General features: G+C 45.9%; 1 protein-coding gene across 1 annotated transcript in view; it reads right to left on the reverse strand.

The window, feature by feature from the left end:
* Positions 1 to 19,082, reverse strand: part of LOC147711528 (transmembrane protein 150A-like) — a 693,781-nt gene that overhangs the window by 237,302 nt on the left and 437,397 nt on the right. The window contains exon 4 of the mRNA XM_086922226.1: positions 6,579 to 6,646. Within this exon, the coding sequence (XP_086778352.1) occupies positions 6,579 to 6,646 (68 nt within the window). The remainder of the gene's footprint in view (positions 1 to 6,578; positions 6,647 to 19,082) is intronic.

Raw genomic sequence — 19,082 nt, forward strand, 5'->3', positions numbered from 1 at the left:
AAGAGGCAGGAGAATCCATTGATGACTATGTGGCAGCTCTCCGCCGGCTAGCAATCACGTGTAGGTATGGGAACCTGCAGGATGAATACATCAAAGACCAAATAGTGATGCACACCACCAGCAGAGCAGTCCAAGACAAGCTATGGGCGATGAATGAAACAACCCTGAAAGAAGTAGTGGCGATGGTCAAGAAGGCGGAAATGTCGAAGAGAGGCGCAGACGCGGCAAAAAGAGAAAGTGGGCCGAGACAGATGATCAACAAGATTGATGAGGCGCCGCAATCCAGCAAGCCCAAAGGCACCTACGGAGACCAGAAGAAGGACACAAGAGGGTCTGGGAAGCAGATGCCTCGCCCCAGCCAAGGAACGAAATTTGCGTGCTACAGTTGTGGCAGTGCAGCGCACACGGCCCAGGACAGGCGTTGCCCCGCGTTTCGCGCCAGGTGCTCATTCTGCGGGTTGACCGGTCACTTCGAAAAGGTCTGCCGGAAGAAAGGAACGAAGTCCACGGTCAAGTGCATCGACGCGGCCACGGCCAACGTAAGTGAAGAAGACGACCAGGAAGAAGATGACCTGGTGCTATGCATAGAGGATCAGGTGCTGGACGTATCCGGGAAGCGAAGGGATAAGCCCCGCACCGACATGCGCATCGGGGGCGTCAAAGTATATGTGGCCGTGGATTCTGGGTCCCCCTGGACCATAGTGCAAAGATCGATATGGGATGAGGATTTCGCACCAGTCTTGGGACCCGACCTGGAGCCGCCGGACATCAGACCCATCTCGTATACGGAGGACTCCATTCCACTGGTAGGATGCAGGGACTTGGACTTTGAATTCAGAGGACGGTCAGCCACGTGCACCCTGTATGTAGCGGAAAAGGGCCCATCCGTCCTAGGATGGAGAGACGCAGGTGCTCTCGGCATCATACTCAATCCTGGAGGGAGAGAACAGATCCTGCTAACAGACGAATGGCCCCTCTCGAGGGAGGAAGACTGGAAAGCAGCGTACCCCAAAGTTTTTGAGGGCACGGTTGGAAAACTGGACAAATTCGTGCATAAAATGGTCCTTAAAGAGGGAGCAGTACCAGTAGTGCATAAGGTCCGGAACATACCGATATCCACGAGTGAGGCAGTGCGCCAGGAACTACGGAAGTTGGAAGAGCTGGAGATCATCGAGCCAGTGGACAGTGCGGAATGGCTATCGCCCTTGGTTGTGGTTAAAAAGCCCAATGGTAAGGACCGGCTCTGTGTGGACCTGAGGGAGCTCAACAAAAACCTCATCGTGGAGAGGTTCCCGCTCCCCAGAATAGAGGAGATGCTGGCAAGGACGAAAGGCATTACCCATTTTTCCACCATCGACCTCACGTCTGCATACTACCAGATAGAACTCCACCAGTCGAGCAGGAAGTACACGGCGTTCATAACGCCCTTTGGATGCTACCAATTCAGGAGAATGCCCTTCGGCCTGGCATCCGCTGCGGCCGTTTTCCAGAAGTTGATGCACAGGTTGTTTAAGGACATCTCGGGAGTGCAATACTTCCAAGACGACATCCTAGTGATGGGCTCCGACAAAGGTGATCACGACAAGAAACTACATCAAGTGCTGGGAGTGCTGCAAGGCAAAGGAATGACGGCGGAATGGAGCAAGTGCAGAATCGGGTCTCGCTCAGTGACCTACCTAGGGCACGAGATAGGAACGCATGGCATCTCGCCGAAGGAGCAAAATGTGAAGGCAATAAAGGACGCCAAAGCCCCAACTACCAAAGAGGAAGTGCGGTCATTCCTGGGAATGGCCGAGTATTACAGCAAGTTTGTCAGACATTTTGCCACAAGAACGCACAGGATGAGACAACTTACCAGGCACAATACAAAATTTGAATGGGATAAGGAGGCCCAGTCCGAATTTGAGTCCATTAAAGACTGTATCAGCCATGCCATCCCACTGCAGGGGTATGTCCCCACAGGCAAGACTATGGTAACAACGGATGCAAGAGACAAGGGCTTGGGGGCTGTCTTGGCGCAGGAAAGGGAGGACGGAACAAAAGAAACCATCAGTTTCGCATCCCGGGCGCTGTCCCCGACGGAACAGAGGTACAGCGTAATTGAAAAGGAGATGCTGGCGGTCACGTGGGCGTTGAGCAAATTTCGTCAGTTCATATGGGGCACGAGATTCAGGCTCCAGACGGATCACAAGCCACTTATTAAAGTATTGACGTCAAAAGGGCATGACACAGCCACTCCGAGAATAGCAAAAATGACCCTGAAGTTGCTAGATTATACATACGACGTAGAATACCTTCCAGGTATGCAGAACAGGGTAGCTGATTACCTCAGCCGGGCATCGGCCATGGAAGAGGCGCCGGGGGAGTCTCCGGACACAGAGGAGATGGTCGCCAGCATGGAGGATCATGAGTCATCCATCAGTGCGCAGGAATGGCAGGCGGCTTACGAGCTCGATGAGGAGAAGATGGACGTAAAGAAACACCTCACGTTGGGGTGGCCGGACAAGAAGAAGCTAACGGAGGGTGTCCGACGTTTCTACGAGATGAGAGAAGAATTGTCCCTGAGTGATTCGGGGATCTTCTTGTACAGAGGAGAGAGAGTGGTGCCCCCAGTGACTCTGATACCCCGACTGCTGAAAGTGCTCCACGAGGGGCATCTGGGCATAGTGAAAACCAAGGCGTTGGTCAAACAGATGTATTGGTGGCCGGGAATGGATGCCCACATCGAGAGACAAGTGCGGGAGTGCGGACAGTGCCAAGGAGCGGACAAAGTGCTCCGCCCACTCCGACCTGCACTGGGGAAGTTCGACACCCCGCATGGCCCCTGGGAGGATGTGGCCATAGATATCCTGGGGCCCATCCTGGACAGTAGAGGCGTGAACAAGTACATCTGTGTGTTAATAGACAAGTATTCTAAGTGGCCAGAAGCAGACATACAAGAGTCGATGGACACAGACACGATCTTGAAGTTCCTAACCGGGGTGTTCCTCAGAGAGGGAATACCCAAAACCATCCTCAGCGACAATGGACCGCAGTTTGTGTCGGACAAGTGGGGGAGATACATGAAGAGGAACGGGATCGAGGTGAGACACACGGCCGTGTACCATCCAGCTTGCAACGGCCAGGTCGAAAGGTTCAATAGAGTGCTCATGGGCTCCATCCAGGCAGCCATATCGCAAGGAAAGGACTGGGAGGTGGAAATGATGAACATGATATGGGCCTACCGGATAACGCCCTCGGTAGTGGGGTATAGTCCGTTCCAAGTGTTAAGAGGACGGCATCCCTTCACCCGAGACAACGTGGCATGGAGGGAGAAGACCATTACCAGTAAGTGGTCCCCAGCCGTGGTGCAACACAATCTGGAGAAGGCCCAGAAGATCTATGCAGCACACTATAACAAGCGACGCAGCACGAAGGAAACGGCTCTGGAAGAAGGGGAGTGGGTTAGGATCAAACTACCCACCCTACAAAATAAGGGCGAAAGCAAATTCAGCCAGCCGCTACAAGTCAAGGAGGTGCGTGGCAGGGCGGCTCTCCTCAGTGATGGCAAGGTCTGGTCGCAAGATCGCATGGCCAGAGTCAACAAAATACTAGTCTGGCCAAAGGCCGAGGAAGTCGAAAGATGCATGGACCACCAGGAGGTTAGACCTCTTTCTGAGTTCGGCACAGACAACCAAGGGGAAGGTGCAGGTGAGGACAATGAAGAAGTTGTCCTGAGAGCCAGGCCGACTGACGAAGGAGGAATACAAGCGAATGTGGAGCAGGGAACAGACGTGAGAGAAGCTGGGGTGTCCCAAGGAGAGACAGAGGCGAGAGAGAACATGCCGGTAAGACACACCCGCAGCGGAAGGGCAGTTGTAGTGCCCTCTCGTTATAATGACTTTGTGATGGACGGACACTAGCTTGGTGCCGGCCCCCCCGGGCGCCCCACATAGACTATGTTCACAGTTGGAGGACAATTACAGTTGGGGGGAAACCTTATATCTTTGTGTTTGGTAAAGGGGGGAGATATGTGGTGTGCGCTCTAGTCTACCGGCGTACACGTGATGACGCGTGACGCCGTAGGCTAGAGCGGAATAGGCGCGCATGCGCAGAGAAAGAAAAGTAAAGGCGCGAAGGTCAGAAAACGGCAGTTGGCGACCGGAGCTGAACACTGTTAGACGCTCGGCGCCCTTAGCTTGTATCTTGCAATAAGAAAGATAATAAACGGAGTTCCATACATCCACATGTGTCTGAGTGTCCTGTGGGGGAGAACTACAAACATTACAGTTCAGACTTTAATTATCCGACCTCTCCTCAACCACAACGTTTAAGAGCACGTGAAAAATATAGTGCAGCAGGCGCCGCACCACCACTGTCCCTTGTCTGATGGCAGAAAGGGTGGCTATTCCTCGCCAGCTGTCTCGCACAGACGTTTAACTCCCCTTAGCATCAAAGTCAAAGGAGAAACAAAGACTGTGGTACTTAGAGGTACAGCCAGCGAGGTGTCTTTTTCCTGGACTCTCCCTTGGAGGTCTGTTTACTTAACCTCTTCTCTGAGTTGTCAACTCCACCTACTGCGAGCCACAGACAAGAGCTGCATGTTCCAGTGGTCACTTGGCATGCTAAATGCTTGAACATAGAAAGAAAGGCACAAAAGGTCCGGGCCCAGGTCATGATCTTTGGAGGATGTCCAGCAACTCATGTGCCCTTTCCTCATGTGAAAGGGCAGGTCATGTCCTACCTTAATACTTAAGCAATATTTTTCACCTCAGGAAAATGGCTGCACATGAGCTGTGTAACTAAAGAGTGCCCTTTTTTAACCAAAGCACAATAGAGTTCTTGAAACGTAATAGCGAAGTGAAGTCTGCAATGTGACTACAGTCCCCCTGAGCGGAAAGAAACAATCTGCAATGTGTTCTTACAGACGAACCCATACAACTACTGCTCCACACAGCATGATACAAATGTGCATAACATAACACAAATCGCACAACTGGGGCCTAAAAATCCTATGTTCCAGGAGACTCATCTGGAGGATATAACATTTCAGAAATGGGTTTGAAAGCAAAATGTCTCCTATTACACAGAATATTGAGTTGTGTCCTTAAATGAAAATAAAAGTCATTTGCTTTATCTTGATACAACTAATCAGTGATGCAGAGGAGATGCATGCAGTTTTAAGAAGTCTGATTTCCCAGCACCAACTACCTTTGGTAAACATATGTTGACCTAATATAGACATGTTAAATTGCTATGTCCATTCCCCGATTGGTGAATTTGGTCCACGTCACGCATCTCACATCAGTTAGCCCTTTGTATGTGAGTCTGCCTTGACTAACGCGAAAGCAGACTGAGCAGGTAGATCAGTATAAATTGTTATTGTCCAAAGGATACTAAAGTTCCTTTTTCGGGCGGGGGGGGGGGGGGTGTTCCACTCAAGGTTTGGCATCCTTTCAGGCACGATCTGGTCGGCCTTCTCAAAATTCTGAATGCAGCCATCAGGGAACTCTCAACACTCAATCAATATTATAGATTGGTGGTGGGAGGTTGTCAAACAAGAGTGTAGGACAATTTATTTGTCGTCTTGACATATGCGAAGTATGTGAAATAAAACACTGTTACAGCACCACCATCTTTTCTCAGGCTGTTAACCCCTTCGATGCTCATGACGGAACGGTTCCGTCATGAGCGTCGGTTGACCTGTGCTCATGACGGAAACGTTCCGTCATGGTTCCATAAGCCCAATGGAACGTTCAGCACAGCGCACGAATTTGCGCTGCGTTGATGAGGTTATGGTCTGTGAACAGTTGCCTTTGTGCTTTTTATAGACTTTTTAGGCCTTCAATGGCAAATCATACTCTCTCCAATCTTTTGCCACCCATCAGCAGATACCACGGACCAAGGTACGCAACTTTGGGGCCTATGAAGCAAGGAGTAAGGAAAAATGTGCATTTGAAACATGGGAGAGGAGAGTTCAAGTCAAGGGAAAGGTAGGCCTTCTTCCATTTCCACCAGCACTGTTGGTGTTTTTTATGACAAAGAGAAGATTTTAGAATTTAAAATGAGAATTGGCATGCACCTCGAGGCATGGATTACATTTAAAGACTGATGTCCCCCTCAATAGAAAATGACGGGAAGCTCCTGCTGCATTAACTAATGTTTAGCACGTCTGGAGGGTAAACAATGTTTTGAGCCCACTAAAGAGTGAGTTAACAGTCCCAAACAGGGCTCCTGATTCTGGCCTATGCCAGGGCAAAGTCTGGTGAAAAGATGATACAGATAATTTATCCCAACTCTGATTGGTCCAAATAGAGAGATTAATGGGCACTTTTTAAGAATAAGGGAAAATCAGTTATGCAGGAGGTTGGACACCGTGCAGGGACCTGCAATCACATTATTCGTTACTAACAACTTTGGTATTAACCAGTGTTGTTTCCGGTCAGGGCCATGGTAGCAGAAGTACCCAAATGACAGGTAGCAGGCGAGACAGACAGGATTCACACTAGCAAAATTGTAAATATTTAATTATGGTACTATGAGGCCAGTACCCAACCTTTTCAAATCCAAAAGAAACAATTACAGGAATCTGAACTTACCCATAAAAGAGCCAAGGCTGCAGATCAGGCTGAAGAAACAGCTCTCAGGGGGCAGGTTGCCACATTTACTGCAAAAACAAATGAGGGAAAGAAAGCAATGAGACAGTTATGATGGTCACAGAAAGGGAGTGCTCTGGTGCGGAAAGAAAGAAAAGTTAAGAGCTAACGAAGGAAATGAAAGGAAAAAAGAAAGAGAAATAGAGGAAAAGTGAGAGGGAAGAGAAGAACAGCAAGGGAAACAGAAGGAATAAAGTAAAGACTAGGAAGAATGAAAGGGGAAAGAAAAGCAAGGAGTGAAGAACGGATAAAGGTGCTGATGAGGTACAGGGAATGGCCATAAAAAGGTATGTGCAACATGTGGAACATGTTGAATGAATGGAGAATAGTGAAACATAGACGGAAGGAAATCAATTGTAAGAGATGAGAATGATAGTGATGAAGGTGAATGAGAAAGTAGGAAGAAATGGGGGGGATGTAAGTAAAGGAAGGAAGAAACTGAGAAAATAAATAAGAGGAAGTAAAGGAGGAAATAAAGTAAAGGAAAAGGAAAACTAAAGATGAGACGAAATGCTGAAAAAAGTGATATAGCTAATAATAATGTTGGAACAAAGGGGTGATAATTTAGGAATTAAACTGATCCAAAAAGAAAGGAGATTAAGGGGACTTAAGAAGGTGTTAGTTTTGTTCGATTCGACCTGGAACATAAAACGTTCTGCAAAAGGTGAAAAGACAGTTTACATAAAAGGCACTTTATTGCACACAAAAAAAAAACTGAAAATAAAAGAAACGCCCCGTTCTCTTCCTGCACAATGTCGAAGGCGAACGACAGAATTAAGTGCTTTGCTTACGGAGACCGGCGCCGGGAAGGGGGCTTGAACAACGAGCAACACAGCAGTAAAGGAATGTCAAGACATTTCGGGAATGCAAATCCCATATTGCGTACTTGGACTGCTCGAATAAACGGAGTTGGAAGGTGGGTCTTAGTTACGTGTTCACAGCCGAACAGGTGGGTAATCTGTGGCCATGGCTCTGGTGTGATGGCGGGCAGCCACGGTTGGGGACTGAATTATAAAACTGAAAACAGCGGAGGTGAAAAAGTAACAAGTACAGTTCACAACCAGGTGAGCAAACGAATGAAAAGGCAGTCTACCAACGCAAGTAAACAGGCATCCGCAAATGTTGCTTCAGTTTAAAACCTGACCCATTGGCTTTTCCAATGCTGATTAAAACAAGTTTGAAAACAGGGATTGCATTTTATACAGACAGAAAACTGAATGTAACAAATAGCGTGATGCCCGAATGTAACTTTTTAGATGTACATAGTCCCTCATACATTCTAATGGAAGCATTTCCTGGAAGGCGGAATGACAAGAAACGTCCAATTGCATGAGGTGAAAGGTTCCTACTCCTCCGAATGAAGCCAATGAGCACCCGTTGTACATTTTAAAGGTTGGTAACAATATATCTTGCACACATGGGGGTACAAAACGGTCATCCCTTAATCAGCGAACGCATTCAACAATGATTCGGTGTGTACGGTTCCCCCTTGAAGCATTCCGTAAGAATAGGGTAAGAAATCTCAGTAAATTATGGTAGTGAAAAACTAAAGTGGTGTTTCCCTGTAGTGACACCAAGCATGCACAAGCTGCTGTTGGGTCTCACAAATTCTCTGCTGCAGAGGTTGCTGGCACCTCCTTGCTCCCCATCAGAGCTCTAGGAACGATGGCAGTAACTTGCAGGAGGAATGAGGAGAGGGGTTTGCAGCCTGAGGTGAGGAGAGCAGCAGGACGCCCAGCTTTTTAATATCCATTAGTAGGGGAAGCATGATTTGCTCGGAGAGTAGGACAACTGTCCAAGTGGACCAACCATCACATGGAACCTTCCATCAGACTCGCTTTTAACAGACAGCACTTATCCTTCTGGAATTAGTAGCATTGTAGTCCACCAAAAGCAGCCCCTGCCCACACACAAAGAAGTGAGTACTAGTAGACTATCCCAGCGCACACCCACTTTTCTTTTACTTCTGCTTTCCCCTTCCTACACACACTTCTCTCTTTTCCATCTTTTCACTTAGCTTCACTCCTATAGTAGGACAGAAGTAAGGGGGGCATCCGATCATGTATAATGTAACTTGTACCACAAGCAGGTACGCCCTGCTGGGGATGCTACCCTGTGAAGAGCGATGATTAAAATGTATGTGTAAAATTCTTAATAAAATACTTTGAAATACAAAAAAATAAAAAGAAATTCCACCATGCAATTCATGCAAACTACGCTAGCTACTGTCACTCTTGTTACGTTACAAATAAAATTCAGAGATATTCAAATAATACTTTTTTTCTCGTTTTATAAAGAGTCTTGTTATATGGGTAAGTGCCAGAAATTTAACAGCATTAATGTAAATTCTGAGATTCATAAATTATCTCACAAATGTTTCTGATGGCGCTGCTCTTGCTTTGCCAATGCTTTGTCCTTGAGAGCACAGTCAGACCCTAGCTCAGCTCTCCCCATGAAATCCCTGGCCTCCTCACCTTAGGAATCAAATGATGCTTGTGAAACGGTGCACCTGGTCCTAATTTAATTAAAAATAGTTCTGCATGTTGTCACATCGTCTGCTGATGAAGGATCACCATATATTGAACCCTGTTCAGAATGGGTTAATTATGTATGAAGGATACAATCTCAGGCAGGTCAACATAGGCCACGGAGCAAATGTACCAAAGAGTTGCTAGTCCCACAACGAGGAGTAGAAGAATTAGCCACTGAACCAGTTACACGGGTTTTCTAGTGTTCTACTCCTGCAAAGACCCTTGGGGCTGAATCAGTACTTCCTGAGTGTCGGCTGGCAACATGACAAGATGGTGAGCAAGGAGACAGATCTGTTCCTTCCGGGTCTGGCACATATTGTCTCATTTGCTTGCCAGTCTGCTAGCAATAGGAAAATATATTCTACTAGAATGATATTCATTAATAAGTAACTGTGTACATCACTCCCAGACCTGGATAAAACTGACTCCCTTCCAGAGTCTTCCATTGAAACCTCTGCAGCATAGGGCTGGCGTCAATTGTCCGCTATAGCCAAGCTGAAATGTCGGACTATGGCTCAGACAGGGGTGAACTCACAAACAACTAACACACAAAAATAAGACTTCCTTCCCAATTCCTTGTTTATAATTTGGGTAAAATGAGGATGTCTTGCAACTTTGGCCCTACAGCTCTAGGTCAGATGCCTGCAACTCAGGAGGTAGAAGCCTACTGACTGGGAAAAGGTGCAGATCATAGTTTAACTCAAAAGCAAATGGATGGAAACTCATAGGCTCGAAGGACTGACAGTGCACCATGCAGACTCTACTGGATTTAGCTAAAACTCGGGCCAAATGGGTGCTGGATCACTGCACAATAAGCGGAACATGTCAGCGAAGGAAGGGGCAATGAAAGGTGCTGAAGGCTGGGAGTGTGCTCCCAGATAGTCACCATTAGGTCTCACTAGCATTTGTAGTATAGCTCCTTGAGGCAGCTCTCCTCCAATCTCCCGCCACAAATTGAAAGAGGTAGTAAGTGCTGTGTCTGTTTCCCTAGGGTCCTTGGGATGGCTGGGGCTTACAAGAAGGGAAAGTGAGACACGTTTGTAGGCCTAGCCAAAGAGCTTAAGTGGGTAATAAGGCTTGTTCCCAGTCAAGAGTAAAGTGGCAGCGCTGATCACAAGGTTCTGAAAGCATAACAGTAGCAAGGTCCATTCTTGTCCAACCAGAACTAATGCCACTGGGACAATAACCTAGAAACGTAGGCTTCTGCCCAAAAACAAGATGCCACTCCGGTTCTGAATATATTTCTGAGATTCCTGGCCTCCATTCATCTATAGCCTTCCAAAATGTCTCTATGATCTTTCAAATGATCTTACACTTTCTCTCACCACTGTGACTTCTCCCACTGGCTTCCCTCCCTCTCTGATTCGCCAATCTTCTCTCACTCCTATGGACATGCTCTTCCCTCTAACTCAGTCATTACTTCGTGGTCAGGCTCCATCTTGGATTCTCAGGTAGTAGACTTCTCACCTCTAGTCAATCATGATGATGCAGTAGATTTATTACCCCCATCTTTGCAGTTAAATCCGAAACTGTGTGAATTTCTCACAACAAGTTTTTGTCACCACAACGGTCAAGCCTGTAATGCCATATAATTTAATCCAATGTAAGGAAACCAAGTAAAAATCATCAAGGGTAAAACTATGATGGGGGGGGCTGGGGGGTTAACCCAAATGGGCAGAAGACTGACGTCTGACTGGCAGTGCATCTCCCTATCATAGAAAATATTGGTTCAGTGCCATGAATTTGTTCCAATTTCAAGGTATTCAAAGTGACTTTTACTTACTGTCTAATTAATAAATAAAATCCATAACAACGTCATATTGTTGGCAACGTTTTAAAAACTTGAAAGGGTGAAACTTGCCCAGAATATGTTTTGCTGAATGTATACATAAAAAAAAACACACAGCAAAAGCTACTTTCTTATAGGCAAATAACGCTGCGAAACATTTGCGGTACAAATCTCCCACGTATACTGATTTTTCCAGGTAAAAATGTCACCTGCAGGTAAGTTTCTGCGGAGGTGACAAACAGAGCTTTTAGAGTAAAGTTATAATATCATATACCCCTACTGTAGGTATAATCGTATCTTAGTCAACTCGAATGAAATCCTGGATGTCTTCAGAACATACCCACTTTATATGACACAAGTAATAAGTTCTAGGACTAAACGGTCTAACCTTGCTGCTGGACTATGTATTGCTGTCACAGAAAAAAGCTTTTACCTAGTGACATGTTAAATGATAATAAACATACAAACACTTGAAAACCTGTGTTTCAAACAGCATACTCTGTAAATTTGTGTAAAAAAAGGTGTATGCATTTCTTTTTGCTTACAATACAGGGCACATGGCTATTCAATTGAATATTTGAGTGGCTCTATAAAACATATATACATAAGACATGTCTGCGTGTGCAACCGAATGCAGAGCAGAACTAAGAAGATTTGACCACCTATAAGAGAAGCTACCTGCTTTTTGAGCTACCATCTTTAGATGCTTAACACGTGAAAATACATGTGCAAGAAGACATATACCTCAGTCACGAGAGCACGGAGACCTTTAAACTTGACAGCTTGCACTTGCAATTTGACTATAGAAACATGAGAGATAAGTAAAGAAAGGAGCATGAGAATTGCAGAAAAAACGAGAGGTACAGAAAGAGTAAGAAATGTGCAGAAAGAGGCAAGAGAAGTGCAGAAAAAGGCAAGAGGGATTCAAAAAGAAGCAACAGAGTTACAGGAGGAGACAAGAGAACTTCAGAAACAGGCAAGAGATGTGCAGAAAGAGGGAAGAAGGGTGCAGAAAGGTAAGAAGAGTGCAGAAAGAAGCAACAGAGGTGCAGAAAGAAGCAACAGAGGCGCAAAAAGAGGGAAGAGGGGTACAGAAAGAGGCAAGAGAAGTGCAGTAAGAAGCAACAGAGGTGCAGAAAGACGCAAGAGGAGTGCATGAAGAGGGAATAGAGGTGCAGAAAGAGGGATGAGGGTGCAGAAAGTAGCAAGAGGTGCAGAAAGAAGCAAGAGAAGTGCACAAGGAAGCAACAGATGTTGAAAGTGGGAAGTGGGGTGGAGAAAGAGGCAAGAGGGATAAAGAAAGAAACAAGAGATGTGCAGAAAAACAAAAGAAGTGCAGAAGCAAGGAACACAGGTGCAGAAAGAGGCAAGAGGAGTGCAGAAAGAGGCAAGAGGGGTGCAGAAAGAAGGAACAGGAATGTGAAAGACACAAGGGGTACATAAAGCAGCAAGATGGTGCAGAAAGAAGCAAGATGGGTGCAAAAAAGAAACAAAAGAAGTGTCGAAAGAAGGAACAGAGGTGCAGAAAGGCAAGAGGAGTGCAGGAAGAGGGGTTTAGAAAGAGGCAAGAGGTGCAGAAAGAGGAACAAGGGTTGCAGAAAGAACGGACAGAGGTACAGAAAGAGGCAAGAGAAGTGCAGAAATAAGCAACAGAGATGCAGAAAGGGGGAGGAGGGGTGGAGAAAGTGTTAAGAGGGGTGCAGAAAGAAGTAAGAGGTGCAGAAAGAAACTAAAGAAGTGCAGAAAGAAGCAACATAGGTATGGAAAGAGGCAAGAGGGTTGCAGAAAAAGGGAAGAGCGGTGCAGAAAAAGGGAAGAGCGGTGCAGAAAGAGGCACGAGGGGTGTGAAAGAAGCAAGAGGTACAGAAAGAAGCAAGAGAAGTGTATAACGAAGCAACAGAGATGCAGAAAGAAGAGAAGTGGGGAGGAGAAAAAGGCAAGAGGGATACAGAATGAAGCAAGAGAGTTGCAGAAAGAAACATAAGAAGTGCAGAAAGAGAGAAGAGGGGAGCAGAAAGAGAGAAGAGGGGAGCAGAAAGAGGCAAGAGGGTTACAGAAAGAAGGGACAGGTGCAGAAATAAGCAAGAGAAGTGCAGGAGGAAGCAACAGAGATGCAAAAAGGGGCAACAGAGATGCAAAAAGGGGGAACAGAGGTGGAGAAAGTGGCGAGAGGGGTGCAGAAAGAAGAAAGAAAGGTGCAGAAAGAAACCAAAGAAGAGCAGAAAGAAGGAACAGGGGTGCAGAAGGAGGCAGGAGGGGTGGAGAAAGAGGCAATAGAGGTGCAGAAAGAGTGAGAAATGTGCAGAAAGAGGCAAGAGAAGTGCAGAAAGAGGCATGAGAAGTGCAGAAAGAGACAAGAGGGATTCAAAAAGAAGCAACAGAGTTGCAGGAGGAGACAAGAGAACTGCAGAAACAGGTAAAAGAGGTGCAGGAAACGGAACAGGAGTGCAGAAAGAGGCAAGAGGAGTGCAGAAAGAGGCAAGAGAGGTGCAGAAAGAGGGAAGAAGGGTGCAGAAAGGCAAGAAGAGTGCAGAAAGTAGCAACAGACGTGCAGAAACGAGCAACAGGAATGTAGAAAGAGGGAAGAAGGGTGCAGAAAGGCAAGAGGAGAGCAGAAACAAAGAGAAGTGCAGAAAGAAGCAACAGAGGTGCAGAAAGAGGGAAGAGGGGTACAGAAAGAGGCAAGAGAAGTGCAATAAGAAGCAACAGAGGTGCAGAAAGAGGCAAGAGGAGTGCAGGAAGAGGGAATAGAGGTGCAGAAAGAGGGATGAGGGGTGCAGAAAGTAGCAAGAGAGGTGAAGAAAGAAGGAAGAGCAGTGCACAAAGAAGCAGCAGAGATGCAGAAAGGGGTAGCTGGGTAGAGAAAGAGGGATAAAGTAAGAAACAAGAGATGTGCAGAAAAACAAAAGAAGTGCAAAAAGAAGGAACAGAGGTGCAGAAAGAGGTAAGAGGGGTGCAGAAAGAGGGAAGAAGAATGTGAAAGACACGAGGGGTACATAAAGAAGCAAGATGGGTGCAGAAAGAAGCAAGATGGGTGCAAAAAAGAAACAAAAGAAGTGCCGAAAGAAGGAACAGAGGTGCAGAAAGGCAAGAGGAGTGCAGGAAGAGGGGTATAGAAAGAAACAAAAGAAGTGCAGAAAGAAGCAGGAAAGGTGCAGAAAGAAGCAACAGAGGTGCAGAAAGAGGCAATAGAAATGCAGAAATAAGCAGCAGAGATGCAGAAAGGGGGAGGGGGTGGAGAAAAAGGCAAGAGGGGTGCAGAAAGAAGTAAGAGAGGGGCAGAAAGAAAGCAACAGAGGTACGGAAAGAGGCAAGAGCATTGCAGAAAAAGGGAAGAGGGGTGCAGAAAGAGGCACGAGGGGTGTGAAAGAAGCAAGAGGTACAGAAAGAAGCAAGAGAAGTGTATAAAGAAGCAACAGAGATGCAGAAAGAGGTGAAGTGGGGAAGAGAAAAAGGCAAGAGGGATACAGAATAAAGCAAGAGAGTTGCAGAAAGAAACAAAAGAAGTGCAGAAATAGAGAAGAGGGATTCAGAAAGAGAGAAGGGGAGCAGAAACAGGCAAGAGGGGAGCGGGCAGAGGGGTGCAGAAAGAGGCACAAAGGTTACAGAAAAAAGGGACAGAGGTGCAGAAAGAAGGAAGAGAAGTGCAGGAAGAAGCAACAGAGATACAAAAAGGGGGAACAGGGGTGGAGAAAGTGGTGAGAGGGCTGCAGAAAGAAGAGAGGTGCAGAAAGAAACCAAAGAAGAGCAGAAAGAAGAAACAGGGGTGCAGAAAGAAGAACAGGGGTGCAGAAAGAGGCAGGAGGGGTGGAGAAAGAGGCAATAGAGGTGCAGAAAGAGGCAAGAGGGGTACACAAAGAAGCAAGTGAGGTGCAGAAAGAGGCAAGTGAAGTGCAGAAAGTATACGATGTGCAGAAAGAGGCAAGTGAAGTGCAGAAAAAGAAAGAAAGGTGCAGAAAGAAGCAACGGAAATGCAGAAAGAGGCAAGCGAGGCGTGGAAAGAAGCAAGAGTGGCTTGCACACCATTAGTAGCAATTGAACACCCACATTTAGCAAAAAGTAACAGGTGACCATTCTAGGTTTAAGGACCTTCCACTTGTCGCTGCATTTTTGGTAACGTTTGAGCCATTTGAGCTAGAAACAAGGCTTTTTTCGTTCAAATTTGCAGATTAGGCATCAGAAGATGGATTATGTGGCTAAAGCGGAAAATTTATAATTGTGCGAAAGTTGGTGCAGCCAAATAGTTGCATAATTCCAGTGGCCCTGCTCATACCTCTGACTAGGTCCAGAAGTGCTCCTCAGTGATTCCTTCTTTTTTTGTCTCATTGAGGTCATAGTTTGCTACTATGGAAACAAGGAAGACTAAACCTGAGGTTACCACTCCACAACACATACTACCATACCACATAATTCCTATATGCTAAATACCACATACTTTCTATCCACATAATTTCACTGCACAACATACCACATAATTCCACAAAACACCTTGTTCATCCACTCCACTCCAAAAAACATTAGCAAAACACTTTTACATTTACAATGCCAATAGCTCCAACTCTTGCAAATTCGAGACCTATTAAATTACAAATGCTTCTTTAACTGGTAGTCACGTTTGCAGAGTGGCAGAGAAAGGGGGCTGAGCCTCCAACCAGTGCTCAGGAATTCTGCTGCATAGGACTTACCAGAGGTACCAGGAGGGCTTCTTGGCCCCCAATGTCCCTCCGGAGTAAAGTGGACTTCATCCCCCAACCAGTACTGTGCAAAGAAGGAGGCGCATTTCCTGAGTGGTGGAGAAAAGGGGTGTGTGGCTGTCAAAGACCTCTTAGCAATCTCACTGTGTGGGACTTAGTGGAGGTAACAGGAGGGGTTGTTGGCCCCAAAAGACAATCTTGTGGGCCAGCTACCCCTCCTATTACCTCCAGTAAGTCCCACACAGCAGCATTGCTAAGTTCTCATAGAGGCCATGCCCCCTTTCCCCACCACTCTGCAAACGCGCTCCCTGGCATGCTCTTGGGTGGGGATTAAAGTCTACTTCGCTGCTGGGGGTCCTTAGGGGCCAAATAGCCTACCTGATATGTCTAGTATGCCCCAGATAGTAGGGTTGCTGATAGGTGGACACAGGCCACTCCCCCTTTGGCCACCACTCTGCAAACGTGCCTCCTGGCACGCTCTAGGTTGGGGGATGCAGTCCCATTGCTTCCTGAGGGTCCCTGGTGGCCAACTAGCCCACCAGGTACCGCCATTAAGCCCCACACAGCTGGATTGCTGAGAGTGGTCCAAGCCCATGCCCAATTTTTAGACCACTCTGCAAACGCACCTCCTGGCACACTGCTGCTCAGGTGATGAAGTCCACTTTCGTTCTGAGGTCCTCAGGACACAAGAGGACTTCATCGCCCCACCAGCAGTGTGCCAAGAGTTGAATTTGCAGAGTGGTGTAAAAAGGGACGTGGCCTCTGACCACCTCTCAGCAATCCTACTGTGTGGGGATTACTGGAGGTACTTGGTGGTCTAGTTGGCCCCTAAGGACCCTTAGGATTGAAGAGGACTTAATCCCCCAATTCAGAACTCGCCAGGAGGCGCAGTGGTGCAGGGAGGGGACAGGGCCTCCGGCGAGATGCCAGATTTTCTTTTTTTAAATATTTTTAGAAGGGGGGCTGTGTGAAGCCCTGCGACCGGCAACGCCCACCTGGGCGGGTACTTGTGCCGTGGTTTTGCCTAAAGAATGCCTGCCTTGCAGCTCGAGTCAGTGCCTCTGAAGAAGTAGCAATACGAAACGCGTCAGGCTGACTTTTCATTGAATTTGCTGTATTTGCATCCATTTCGCAAGCTGCATCCTGACAAAGAATTAAAAGCTGAAATCGTCACCTTGCTCGTGTGCCCCTCTTTCTTCCAGGCAAACTTGGTTTTGTGTATATATATACACACATAGTTACAAACACTAGAGTAATACCTGCTGTGTAAACCATAGTCTTCTGTTACAGCTTATTGCCATCTCACTCACGGCATGCTGTCAACCCTCTATTTATTCCTGTGCCCAGCTGGTTTATAGACTCCAGCCTTCGTGCTCAGTTGGACACCTGGCAGCGCTGACAAGGCCCAGACACGACAGCCTAGCACTTAAATCCTGTCCTGGAATGTTTTTTGGCTTGCTGGCTCCTCGCATTCTGAAGTATGGGCTCCGGCCCAAAGAATTTTAAGGCTGGGCACACATGCAAAGCGTGCCCAAATGTTAAAACTCAAGGATATAGCAATGTTCTATGTGAAATATTTATTTATAAAAGTTTTATATAGCGCGGACTAGACCTGATGAGGGATTCAGAGCGCTTTACAAAAGTTACATCAAAAGAAAATGTGAGCGCTACTAGTGTTAATATGTGGCCAGTAAACACAGATCCTGGTAGGTGGCCAGAAAAATATTTTCAAATTCAAAGAGTTACTGGATCTGCTCCCCGCTTTTACATACAGGTGCCCAGGCTCTCTTCATATCTGTGTATCAACACAATAACTCTACTGCCAGCTTTCCTACCTAGACCAGAGTGACATGGCTCTGGTTAGAGCAGCGAGTCTTGGAATGAAAGTACAGCTAATTCGGCTAAATACAGATGAGTGTATAGAAAGAGGTTCATTGAAAGTAACAATAAGGTTAAAATGCAATACATAAATATCTCTGAATTTAGCCAGTTCCGGTATGTTACGCAATCCAGAACTTGCGATCATACCAAGACATAACACAATCCATAACCAAATCCAAATCCTTCCATAACTTGCACCAACTATGCCGTAAGATTGGCTGTAGACCCTGGCCTGTGCCAAGACCCTACCCCCAGTCCACCATGCAGCTAACCACAACGCTCAAAGTCTTTGTAAGTGGGTTGGAGTACTAGTGATTATTAATTGGCATCCTCACATACCACTGGACTGCTACTTACTACACAGCCATCACGGTTTGTATATTCATTAAAGAAGCTGTATTTTTACAACATTATCAATATCATCGTAATTTTAATTTCAACAAAAGGTATACTTAATTAAGATAATATACAATGTAAAACTGCATGGCACATCCAAGGCATAATAAAAAAATTATTCGGTATATTTTTATTCATATCTTGTTTTTAAAAATGAATTTCTATTTTATAATTGGTCTAAAGAAGCAAATTAATTTTCTATCTAAAATAAATCACAAGATGTAAAATATACCATATATAAATGCAACTGATACCCAAATTTCCATGTTACATATATTACAAGTCATCCCACTTTTCAGTTACTATTTACAGTGGATATTTGTGACTGTGATTTATTCGATATCTTACAGTGAAAGACTCACTAAAACACTCGCACCACAACAATTCATAATGTCCGTAAAGTGCTAAGTGTTTCACAAGTGATTACATTGCCTGCTGGTGGTATGTCAGCACTTTGCTGTAACCCCTGCAATAAAAGATGTTTAGAAGTTTACTTCTCTTACATTGTCACTGCCTACCAGAATCCCTCAACTTCCAACAGCGGGAGGGCAATAATATTGTAATGCTTGATTACTAATGTTAGCTCAGAATTCATTAAATAAGAGACTCTCAGAAAAATGAAAACTATATCAGTTTTGAATTTTACTTTGTATCCAGCAGACTGTGCCTTTTTAAAGTACTAATCATAGTCCGTTTGCTAATGAGGGACATAACATTTATTGAATCACCTCTGAATCCCAAAAAACAAAGCTACTGCTAACTAAAATGGGTTTAACACCAATATTTTCCTAAACCTTTATGCATTAGCTCCTGCCTGATCCAAAATACAAGTTATGTTATGTTATACTGATTTGTATAGCGCACCAATCACCCAAGAGAGTATCTATGCATGTGGGCAAGTGTAGATGGGAGAACTCCAAGGTGCTTATGTGAAGAGCCAGGTCTTCAGCTTCATGCTGAACTCAAGAATGGGGCGGGAGGCTCCGATGTGTTGAAGGTGCTCGTTCCATGTTCTAGTTATGATGTAGGAAAATTAGCTACCTCCAGTTTATTGCTTTTGAGGATGCAGAAATATGTGGGGGTGAGAGTGAGGCGGCGCAGGTACCTGATGGCTTGGTATTGGGTGGATCTCTGCTACTGTATGTACCAATCCAAT

This window comes from Lissotriton vulgaris, chromosome 5 (genome assembly GCF_964263255.1).
Source record: "Lissotriton vulgaris chromosome 5, aLisVul1.2, whole genome shotgun sequence".
NCBI lineage: Eukaryota > Metazoa > Chordata > Amphibia > Caudata > Salamandridae > Lissotriton > Lissotriton vulgaris.